The following is an 11,566-nucleotide window of genomic DNA, read 5'->3' as shown; positions in this document are numbered from 1 at the left end:
AACTCGGTTCGATTTGGCCGGCTCGTAATGTTCTTCTGTTCGGCTGAGTTCGGCTAAGCGGGGCTCGGTTAGGCTCAGCTTCGGATCACGAACTGGTCTCGTGTGAAATGTGACACGCCTTCCCCCTCGCTGCCGGAACCTGCTCGGGGAAGCTGCCAGCCCGTCGCCCCGGCGCTCCCTTCGCTCGGCAGCCGGGGACCCCGAAGGAAAGGGTGGAGGGCAACCCGGTGTTGAATGATCAGGGGCCGCCGCTCTCCCGCGCAGCGCCTCGGCCCGGCACGCGACACCCGAGCGGAGCCGAGCTCGGACGGACGCAGCCAGCGGCTCCGAGTTGGGCCGAGCCGAGTTCTGCCGAAGACAGGGAGCAGCTCCGAGTTGGGCCGAACCGAGCCGAGTTCTGCCGAAGACAGGGAGCAGCTCCGAGTTGGGCCGAACCGAGCCGAGTTCTGCCGAAGACAGGGAGCAGCTCCGAGTTGGGCCGAACCGAGCCGAGAACAGCCGAACCGAGCCGAGCGGCTCCGAGTTGGGCCGAACCGAGCCGAGAACAGCCGAACCGAGCCGAGCGGACGCGGCCCGGGCAGTGCACGGGAAGGCGGCCGCCGCCTCACGTTACACACCGGGCCGCTCACGGCAGCCGCCGCCTCTGCGTTCGGAGCGCCGGGATGGGGCGCGGTGGGACCCGCCTCTCCCGGGGCAGCACCGGGCTCGGATTCTCGTACAGAGCCTGGAGCGGTGAAGCCGGGACACCCGCACAGGTGTCTCGGGGGCGGGGCGGGGCGGGCGGTGCCTGTGCGGAGCTCCGAGAGCAGCGGCAGCGGCTCCTCCTGTCTCGGTTCCGCGCTGTGAGCGCAGGCGGCGGCGCGGAGCAGGTGAGCGGCACCGGGAGCGGGAGCGTGGCCGGGGCTGGGGCAGTTCCCAGCTCGGTGAGCTGAAGTATGTCGTAGCAAATCACACGGTTTTGTTGGCGCAGGAGCGGGAAATGTGTCCCCGGGGAGTTTGCTGTAGTTAAGGGCGTGATTTAGGGGGTGAGCTTTTCAAGAGGGAATTTAAAAGACTTGCTAAAAATCGAGTTAAGAGATGAAGAGTCTTAAAAGCAGAGCTGTTTGCCACTCTTTGCAAATGGAGAGATGCTTGATTTGTGGTTGGTGTACAAATAATTTTTTCTTTTAGAACAGGTCCTCGCTGATCGTTTTTTTTAGATCGAACAGTACCTTTGAAACTTCTCTTAATATGTAATTATAATGGCTGAAGTAAAGCCTGAAATCGACATGCAATTGAATCAGGGTATTAAAGCCCAGCTAAATTTCATATTATTTCGTAAAAACTTTCTGAGAGCAATAAGCAGAAAAAAGTTTCTGTAATACAGACTCGCTGCCCATTTGTTCTACTTGAAACAGCCACTGGGTGCAGGCAGCACGGCTGAGCGTGGCCTCGTGGTGGTCACCAGCAGACAGGGACAGGTGTGGTTTTATAAAGCCTTTATTTTTTTATTTTTTTAGTCAAGGAATTGAAAAGCACATAGTGTGACAAAACACTGAAGGTTCATGAAATATTCATTCAGTACCAAATGGAAAAGGGTGAGGGGCGGGAGAAGTTACACAGGAAGATGTTTCTTCGTGTTGTTCTGACTGGCAGCCTAGATTGGAGAGACAAAAGGGAGCATGTTGTGAAATGGCAGCACTGGCGGCACTGCAATTATTTGAGCCCCTGCCGTGGCAGGTGCTGAAACGATTAGGGAAAGCTGGTTCAAGGTGCTGGTTCAAGGGAAGCTGGATGATTCGTGGGGATAAGGAAGTGAAGTGGGTGGAAGGGTGGGCAGGAAGGGGCAGACAGACTGACAGACAAAGGTGTTTGTGCATTACTGCTAGTACCTACCTTGGGTTACACACCAATTCCTAACAGGGCTCTGCTCTGGACTATTAGGGCCGCACCCTGGCAAAAGGAACACACACAGTTGTCAGAGAGAAGGCAAGCAGAAAAGCAGGCTGTGCTTGAGAAGGAGCTGCCAGAAACTTCAACTCCCGCCTGAGTGACAGTTCAGAGGATAATCCTGATGGCACTTCCTGACCCCGGGACCCACCTGCCCCTGGATGTTGTGTGTCTCCCAGTTTTGTCAATGTAGGAAAGAAACTTTTGGAACTGGTTAGAGACAAAAGAATTCTTTGCTAAGTCTTCCCAATATATTTACCTATGTAACACTTTGGGTATAAATGAAACACCAATTCAATTAATAAGCACTTTGAGATATCAGTAATAGTTCTGTGCCCTACAGTGTAATGAGGTTGCTGCTGCTAACTGTCACTGCTTTAATACCCTGCTTGGTTATGTTGGAGGCTTTTTGTTGCTTTGTTGGTTTTTGTGTGTGTGTGTATTTTGTGTTTGGTTTTGGGGTTTTTTTATAAAAAGGAGATAGAAAGTACCTCTTCTCCAAGACATCCCTCAACGTCTGACTGCTTGCAGCACTTTTCCATCATGGCCGTGAAGCTCCCACCAATTGTCTTTATTTGTTCTTCTGTCATCTGGGGCTTGCGCTTGATGAGGTTGATGAGCAATCTGAAAAGAAGGGCACAAGACACAGTTCATCTTGCCTGCTGTAGTGGGATTGCTGGCTTTACAAGACGCCATTCCCCCAGGCACAGCTCGTTTCAGGGGTTTTTATCATGCCTAGATGAGCCTGTGCCTGTTGGTGACTCCAACTCCCAGTCCAACACAACCATCAGTTTCTTTTGTGTTAACTCATTACAGCTGGGTCAAACCTTAGGGGAATGATCTCTCACTTGTCCTAATTAAGCGCATCTCAAGATTTGCACTGGCAGTGGGCCTACGTGAAACTGGTCACTTAAGGGAGTGATTTTCAGTGAAGAAAAAATTCTCTTTTGCCTCTTCCAAACTACATGGTGTTCCAGGCTGAGCAGGCCAGTGCCAAGACACAGTTCCCTCTGGGTGTCTCTGTCACTGTTGAAGCCCCAGTTAGATCAGAAAACAGGGTGTAGCTGCCTGTTGTGCTCCCAAGAGGCACACTTCAGGAGCTCCCCTGCAAGGTCTGTCTTGGCGCTTACTTCAGCTGCCCTGCTTCGCGCTCGGCCGCAGGAGCGTTGCACATTTTCTCGTCGAAGTTGAACATCATGGGGTCAAATGCTGGCGGCACGTATTTGGTGTCCACGCCCAAGGCGGTGAAACAGGGTCTCCTGTACGAGTAGAGCTCGTTGCAGCACTGAGAAACCTGCTCGTTGATAGGGGTGCTCTCCTGCCTCTTGCACATGTCCTCAATGATGATGCTCAGCTGAAATGAAAAGATGAGGGCCAAGGTTAGTTGCATGTTCCCAGAAACACAGCAGCTAGGCGATGTTTTTATCACAGTAGCACAGCTGGAAGCACCTGCTGGCAAATGGCACGTGTTTAACATTTTAAATATATAGGTATGCCTGGGGTAAGGCATTTCTTCATCTGCAAACAGTCAGGGCATTGGGCTACCATCAGTAGGTTTGAGGGTTTTAGGACACTGTTTTAGGACCTTTCCCAAATGCAACCTGCCACAGTCTCAGGCAGGGAGCTCTGGGCAGCCTGGTGTAGTGGAAGGTGTCCCTGCTCATGGCAGGGTGTTGGAACTGGATGATCTTTAAGGTTCCCTCCGACCCAGGCCATTCTATGGTTCTGTGATTCCCGATTCTGTGAACTCACTCTTGCTGGCTTAGAGAAAACCAAGGTTAACTAAAATTCTCACAAGATAGCATCAGCTGGGTATTGAGGCTCTCACATCCATGAAAAAATGAACAGACTTGGAAGTCTGTTGGGTGGATGCTTAGCATGGTGTTTATGAAAAATCACTGTGTTTGCTGTCTCACCAGAATTCAGTGTTTTTGTGAGCAGGGAAAAATCTCCAGGGGGAGAAGGGCAAAGAATAATGCCATGTACTCACGTAGTGCTCAGAACAAGACATGCGCTTGTGCTCAGGGAGATTGCAGCACTTGGTGCCCACGGCTGTCATTTTCTTCCCGATTTCAAGCAAGGTATCCGTTGATACCTGAGGCATTTTCTTGGTGTAGCGGACCAGAATTCTGACAAAGCCAAATCAAAATGACAGTTAGGAGAGCATTCTTCAAATAGAGCCCACCTAGGCCACTGAGGGGGAAACAGAGGTGAAGATTCCAGAATATTAATTGGGAATGGCTCACCCTTTGAGGAAGTCTGCCTCGCCATGGGTATGGAACAGCTCACAGTTGGTCTTCACAACATCCTCGGTTTCCTTGACGTGCTTGTTCAGTTCCTCTTGCTGCAAACAAGTAGAGATTTATTAGTAATATTAGAGCAGGACTTGCTGCTAACAGTCATACAAATGTATCTTGTGGCCTCTTCTAAGCCTTATCTACCAATACTCGTTTTGCAAGGTTGATCACTTCTGTATAGCCAGGATGGTGTAGGCAGGATTTGATTCCCTAGTGGGTCTTCAGTTCTACCATAAATTTCCTTGAAAAAGGCAGCCACATTTTTAAAATTTAATTTAAATTAATTACCTGTTGGGCTTAGTTTCTAAGCAGTGGGGGTTTATGTTTATTTGTTTAAATCAAGTAAACATTTCAAATTATTATCAGCCACGGGGGGAGCAGCTCTTGGCCAAAGCTTTCAGGAACTCAAGTTCGGTGTGTCTTGTGTGTGACTGAGTTGTGGAGCAGACCTGAGCTGAGGTGTCTGTGTGTGCTGGCCACGCAGGCCTGTCACAGTCCATGAGCAGCCATGCTCAGTGTGGGCCCTGGAGCTCAGAGTAACTGAGCTGTTAATTGTCAGCCTCAGGACAAGCAGAATCACAATTGCGATACAGAGGCATCAGACAGTTGAGGGAGACTAGTCTGAAATAATGTGATGTGACAAATGAAATTGCTCTGTGATCTGAGATAACCCCGTGTCCTTGCCACGGGCCATGGACTGCTTCATCTCCCACAAGGACATGAACCTCCCCTGGAATTAGTCCCTGCAAAAGCTTTCTGTCTGCTCTGCTGTGGGAGCTTCTCTACTCAATTCTGTGATGACAGGCACCAGCCCAGCGTTCTAGTCATCTGCCAACAAAGCTGTGCACCTACAGCGTTCCCGTAGCACTCAGCAGGGTTGTCTGTCTTGCAGCACTTATCCAGGAGTGTTTCATATCCCTTGGTAATCCTCATAATCAGCTGCGTGGAGAACTCAGGGTGTCTTCGTGAATATTCATAAACAAACCTGAAAGGCACGGGAGCAGACAGAGCTCCTGAGTAACGTGCTGCTTCCCTCAGCACAGTGCAGTAACAACAAGGACATTTCCTCAGGTGGACAGTGGGCTTGCCACGCTCTTGGCACTACTTACTCTGACAGGAACGCGTCGTGGTTTGGCTCGTAGCTTTTACACACTTCCTTATCTTGAATGTATTTTTCAACTAGTGAAGGAAGATTGTCAGGTTTGTCATCAAACTCTGCCTCCATGATGCACTTGGTCTTTTCCACAGCTGGCAGCTCGCAGCAGGGCTTGAGTTTGCTTGAGAAAACATCTTGTTTAGAGCACAAGGAGGCCACGAGCTCTGACTGTAAAGGTAATACGTAGTATCAGACAAGCTATGAAATAATAATTTAAAGACAGGGTAATTAATCTGCTCTCTCTGCTTCAGACTCTCCTCTTTTCACTCAGGTCGCCTGTTTACTTTGCTAAAAAGTGCTGTCTTCACACAAGGAGCAATAACCGGGGCATGTGCAGGGTGAATGGTTCCCTCCCTGATCCCAGACACTCCGAGATGCCAGACTCTGGAGAGCCAGAGCACATCACTGAGTGCTGTGTCACAAGGATGCCTGGTGGATCTCGTCAGTCCTGAGAGAGGACAAACCCCGGAGCACTGGAACGAGCTGGTTCAACAAGTGTGTCCTAGTTTGAGTCAGCCAGGCAATATTGAAATCGTCTCACTATTGCAGGGGTTTGTTCAGCTGTTCTCCAGCATTCATTGGCACTACGGGAAAGCTGGATTAGTGGCAGTATGCTCAACAGGGCAGGAGAAAAAATTGCAGCCTGTTTGCCTCTGCTTTATTTTTCCTATCTTTATGATTCAGTTGAAGTGAATAAATACCATCCAACAACCTCCCTGATAAATGCTCTGATTTTGGCCTAACAATCTGGATAAATTGTAAGCAATGGCTTCTTGTCCCTATGATTAGACAGGGTTAGATCCAGAGCTGGCTGAAACCTGCTTCCAGTAAGAGTCAACTGTGCTGATCCTGAGCTTTGCAGTGCTTGAGGAACCTTCCAGCAGTGCTGAGTACCAGTTTAAGGTCCCTGGACTGTGAACGGGTAGCTGCACAAATTACTGTCTTTGTAAATATCTTTCAAATATGTCAACTTGGTTTTAAAATAGTGAGCTCACCCAGTCATCCACGCACTCTACCATGTCCCCGTCACAGCACTCTTTGTACACATCCTTCACATCGTGGACCATCTTAACAAGCTCTGGAAATGGAGCCTTGGGGTATTTCTGGCTCATACGAACGAGTTTGCTGGGTAGAAAAGGAGAAAAAGACACTTGTTTTAAAGCACTGCGGGGAACAGAAACCTTGCCAGTCACACACGGTAAGGTAGGTCAGGATTATTTCAAGGAAATACTCGTTCTTCTCATCTAATTCCTGGTGGCAAAAAAAAAGGGCATCAGCCTCTGCACCAGTAAAGCCAGACAGGAACGAGTCTGTGGTTTTGCTGTTCTGCCTGACCTGTAAGAATCGCACCCTAGTGTTCCCCATCACTCTGGAGCGCCTGGAAAGTGCTCCAGATTACTCGGCACAGGTAGCTGTAGTGCTGATTGTACCTTTAAATGGAAGCTGACTGTGCCTATAAGATAATCCCAGTCAATGTTAGTGTACCAGACTGGCCACAGAATGAGAGCACCTCTCTGTGCCCCGACAGGTGATCCAGTTGTTAAATTGCAAAAACTTTTCTTGAGCTTAGAAACAAATGTTTCAACAACCGTGGTTCTGCCAAGTCTGACTTTTTGGTTGGCTTAAGGTTCCAACTAGCACCTTACTGTGCTGATTAGTGATGTATCCATCACTGAAAGCTGTAGGCACTGGAACAGGGTACAGCTTTGGCACAAGTGTGGATTAAGCACACTGTGATCTCTGGTTCTGAGGGACACTCCAGCAGTTAATTCTCCATCCTCTGGTCTGCTTCCAGAAACGGTTTAGTTGCTCTGCAACTCTCACAGCTGAGCTTCTCCTAGGTCTCTCTCACAGGCTGATAAGCTTACGTTTTATCAAAAGAAGTGATTGAAACTCACCTTGCTTGGAACGTCCTCTCACCATACTTCTGGAGGACCCTACATCCGTGCTGCTGCTTCACATCTATCTTCTTGGCCCTTTCCTTGATGGTAGCTGCCTGTGGTAACAGGACACACATTGTCACATTCAGCTGATTCTGTCCCAACGGGCAGGAATAATCCTGACCTGTCTCTCCAAGTTGTTCATGCAAAGCTTTGCATGAACAGCAAAATTCTGCCTGTTTGTCACTCAGCTGCTTAGTGTTTATCCACAGAGACAAAGCTGCTGTACCTTTTCATCCAAGCAAGCACCAATATCACTCTCTGAGCAACAGGTTTTCAGTGCATTCTCATACTCAGCAGCCAGGCCCAGGATCGCTGGGGCGTGCAGGAAGGGGTTTCTTCTTGCAACGGTATAGACGAAACTAGAAGGAAAAGGAAAGCATTAGTTGTGTTCCAGTGACAACAGTAAATGGCCATAAACCTCTTGCAGCTTCTCTAACTTTTGTTCTAGTATAGGAATCTACTTTAGTAATCTACTTTTGAGACATAACACCTGCTGATGGGAAATGCTCTGCTAAATGTCACTCTTCCCAAGGCAGGACTCAGTAACTGTGGGTGGAGGGTGAACTCCTGATGGTGTCAGCCATCTGCTTTGGCATCCATCTGCTTTTTAAAATGTGTTGTCAGCTACTTGAAAGTTCTGATTTCCAGTGTAAAAAATTCATCTATGGACCTTTCCCCAAGATTTTGTTGCCAATTTTTATTCTTTTCACTGTTCCTTCTTGCCAGCTACAGAGAGTAGTGGGAAGCTGGAGTGAATAAGTTATTAAATCAATATTGGAAACACTGTGAGTTTTCAGCAGGTTTGGGGAAGAAAGGTCATCCAAGCTGCATAAAATGTGATCCTTAAAATCCTTAACCCCTGTTTCGAATGCCCAAACCTGCTCTCACACCAAGTGAGGCAATGTGATCAGGGTAAGACAGTACCAGTGGCCGTTCCCCTTACTTTCCCAGGAGCTGCACGCGGTGGTCCTTGTACTCGTTGCAGATCACATCGGCAGCTGGTCTCTGGTAGGGTGCGACGAAGTCTGGATGCTGCACTTTGAAGGACAGGAAGCACTGGTTTCTCTCGGGATCAGCTTTTCCACAGCAGTCAGCCATGTCGCCGTAGGAGTCGCGCAGCTTGTCGACTTGGCAGATTTCATCCAGGAAAACGGAGGGCTGTCAAGGGAGGTGTGAGGGTCAGAACTAGTGTTACATATAGACAGTGCCGTGTATTGGCTGTTTATCTGCAAAAGGAAAGCCAGGCTGAACAGCAAATACATTTTTACTGAATAAGATTTAGACCATAAATTAAATCAATTCACTGTTTTTCAATAGTTTTATGAAGTTTTATTTTATGTAGTCCAATATCAAAACGGTTCCAATGCTTTACTGAGAAAAGGTAATTATAATTTAAAATACTCTGTGCAAGACAGTGATCTCCTTTTACTTGTAATCTAAACTGAGTTTTATAAACTAAACTGACTTTTCAGATGAATTGACACGAGATTTGGTGGAAACCTTTAGGGAGAACTCATGTCTAGCTGAAACTGTTAGATGTCCAGGGATCCTACATACCTGCAAGCTTCTTTTGTTACCTGATTTTAGAGGAACTTTTTTAAACCCTCATAAGCTAAGTGCCTTAAAGTAGCACACACACCTTTTCAAGTCACCCCAGTGTGGAAATCCACACACTTGGGTCACTTTAATGCCTAGAATTAGGGCTGTACTTCACAGCTGGGGTTTGTACCAAGTGCTAACATTTGTTTTCAGGCAGGCAGTGCTAAGCTGAATGTGCCAAAGCCTGGTGTTTGGTCTCCAACATATGGCTCCATGGATCATGTAGGCACTTACTGAAGGCAGATGTTTAGAACCTGACAAAAGCAAGTTCTGTGTTTAAGCACTGAAATCTGAGCATTGGCCTGTGCCAGCAGCCACACCCGAAAGGTTCAGGTGTGAGTGCTCAAGGAGGGTGATCCTGGCAGCTGCACAGAGCCAGGAGAAATGCAATAGTGAAGGATTCACTGCCTACCAGCGGTTTTGAGCACTCGGGAGCATCCTCGTTGGCCACACACTTATGTGCCAAATCAACCACATCCTTCACCAGCTTAGACAGTCCATCGTAGGAACATCTCTGGAGGTACTGGGCAAATGTGATCATGGCACTGAAACACAAAGCAGTTTGGAATATGAGACTGAGAAACATCAGGCAGTCTTTTCAAAGGTGCCTCTGAATTCAGCTGGTTTGTTCAAATGCACAAAGGCTCACCAGAATACCATGAAGAGCATAGTGCCAGATCCCACATCTGTCTTGTTCTCTCCTCCTCTCTGAACATGTTTTTACCCTTCCCATAAACCCTTTTACCTTCCCAATAAAAAAGTCTTTAATATTAAATTACAAACAAACCAGAAAAGACTGTGATTGGAGTTTGCTGTCGCTTTTACCAGCGAACTCATAAATTCCATGACCTAAGCTGGATTTGGCCAATGTTACAAATTATCGTCCTCAGGCTGCCTTCTGTCAGCCTTTAGGTGGCTGTCAGGGCCCTCTGTCTTTCCCAAAAGCAGTTTCAAATGAAGATCACTGAATTGTCTCAGAAAACCTGTCACAGGTTTGTTTTCTGAGGTTGATAGTTTATGGTTTTTTCTAGCAGTGTTGCCAATGCAGCATAATTTCTCTTTGTTCCAGGGGTAGCAAACCTGTATTCCTCATGCCTGCTTTATTTTCAGAGAAGGAACAGAGGCTTTTCCACAAGGTTTGCAAGGAGCTCTTTTCCCAGAGGGCAAGGAAGTCACTGTGACATTTGCAGGTCTTAAAATATTTCTAGGTTTTGCAGTAACAGTAAGGGGCTAAGTCAGTGTTTCAGTGAGACATACACACTCCCTGTGAGCTCTTACAGTGTGTTTTACTTTCCCTTTTTGGTACAATATCAAGAGAGACAAAACCATCAGAAGGTGAAAGCTGAATGTTGACTTACACTGCCTTAAATGTCTCTTCCTTCAAGTCGTTGAAGCGGTGGGCAATTGGGCTCTTGTGGTCTGGGAAGGAAAACAAAGGGAGCAGTGATGCTCACAGTCACTCCGGCTGTGCTGCACCCTGACAATACATTCTGGGCACCATGGGCCAGATTTTCACCAGTGTTCAGCATTCACCCGACTTCTATACTTAAAAACAACTTGAACTCTTTCTTGTTCATTTATCTACAGGTACCTAACTCATAGGTTTGACTGTCTTTCTGAGGGAACCCAAGCCTGTGATTTTTATGGTCCTAATAGAATATTTACCTCTGTAAGCAGCTACTTAAATCAGATACTCAAAATGACTGCTGGGAGTTAGTATTTAGGGTTAGCAAATGTGTCCTTTGGGTAGCCAGCACCCCCGAACGCTGCAAAGAAAGCAGTGCAGCTGCAGTGTGATGAGAGCAAACCTCCTTCTGAACACTGAGTTATTAACTTGTCAGAAGACAGAACTTCCAAAAGCACAGTGCAGCTGCTTTTTCCATGGTGGAAAGGAGCACATCCTGACTCGTTGACATCTGTTCATGCACCACACAGATGTTCCAGAGGCATGGCTCCACACTTGCTCAGTTCAATTGTCCTGAGTGTCTTACCCATCTCCCCACTGTCTCATAATTTAGTTTCTTTTCTAGTCAATCACATTTTTCTGTTCAATATGCATCAGGCTCCCACAAATTGTTTGTGAAACTATATTGAAGACATGAAATTGATAGAACAAAGACTTCAAGAGAACTAATTAGTCCTTTCTTACCTGCATCTCGTGCAGTTCTTTGCAGATTCCTCGATCTGGCAGAACTCAGGAGGAAAATAAATGAAATTAATGTTAACCACTTCATGGTTTCAGATTATGATGTGAGCAAAATTGCTCAAAAATGCTAGGAAGATTGAAGGAAGGGCATTTGCTTATATACCCTTCACTACCTGTGCTTGTAAAATATTAACCCCCGAGCTGGCATTTGTGGATTGCCATTTGGCCTGAGGAAGATTACAAAACTTCAGCTGCCCTTGACAAAAATTAATTTGATATTAGTTATTTATTCTGTCTTGTTACTCTGGGCCTTTTCGTCCTGGAGAGGTTGAACCTCCCAGCACCCAAAAAAGATAAAGTTTTGCGTAAATTTCCTTATCAAATGACAAACAAGGAGTTCAAGGCATCAGACAAAGAGGTCATCAGGGCTAATCCTATAGCTTCTTTTTTTTTTGCCACTATTTGCTCAAAAGCAAAGGATGTTGGTATTGTATAG

At 47.1% G+C, this 11,566-nt stretch overlaps 1 protein-coding gene across 1 annotated transcript; it reads right to left on the bottom strand.

Annotated features, from left to right (window-relative positions):
• Positions 1 to 1,461: 1,461 nt before the first annotated feature.
• On the bottom strand, positions 1,462 to 11,230 carry ALB (albumin). Its single transcript, XM_038134318.1, has 15 exons — positions 11,074 to 11,230; positions 10,283 to 10,343; positions 9,337 to 9,469; positions 8,269 to 8,483; positions 7,552 to 7,684; positions 7,281 to 7,378; positions 6,378 to 6,507; positions 5,336 to 5,550; positions 5,079 to 5,211; positions 4,176 to 4,273; positions 3,920 to 4,058; positions 3,060 to 3,283; positions 2,421 to 2,553; positions 1,876 to 1,932; positions 1,462 to 1,636 (listed from the first exon to the last, which is right to left on the bottom strand). Exons 1-14 carry the CDS (start codon positions 11,156 to 11,158, stop codon positions 1,882 to 1,884), a joined length of 1,848 nt encoding a protein of 615 aa, XP_037990246.1. The 5' UTR covers positions 11,159 to 11,230; the 3' UTR covers positions 1,462 to 1,636; positions 1,876 to 1,881.
• Positions 11,231 to 11,566: the final 336 nt, after the last annotated feature.

This window comes from Motacilla alba, chromosome 4 (genome assembly GCF_015832195.1).
Source record: "Motacilla alba alba isolate MOTALB_02 chromosome 4, Motacilla_alba_V1.0_pri, whole genome shotgun sequence".
In the NCBI taxonomy this organism is placed as follows: domain Eukaryota; kingdom Metazoa; phylum Chordata; class Aves; order Passeriformes; family Motacillidae; genus Motacilla; species Motacilla alba.
This window is presented reverse-complemented; position numbering and strand designations above follow the sequence as displayed.

Bases quoted from the DNA above. Each gene is read 5' to 3' on its own strand.
- ALB (XM_038134318.1), bottom strand. From the start codon at position 11,158: ATGAAGTGGTTAACATTAATTTCATTTATTTTCCTCCTGAGTTCTGCC. The intron at 10,344-11,073 runs GTAAGAAAGGAC...TTTCCTTCCCAG, and splicing joins AAGAACTGCACGAGATGCAG to ACCACAAGAGCCCAATTGCC. The intron at 7,685-8,268 runs GTAAGGGGAACG...TTTTCCTTCTAG, and splicing joins CGCGTGCAGCTCCTGGGAAA to TTTCGTCTATACCGTTGCAA.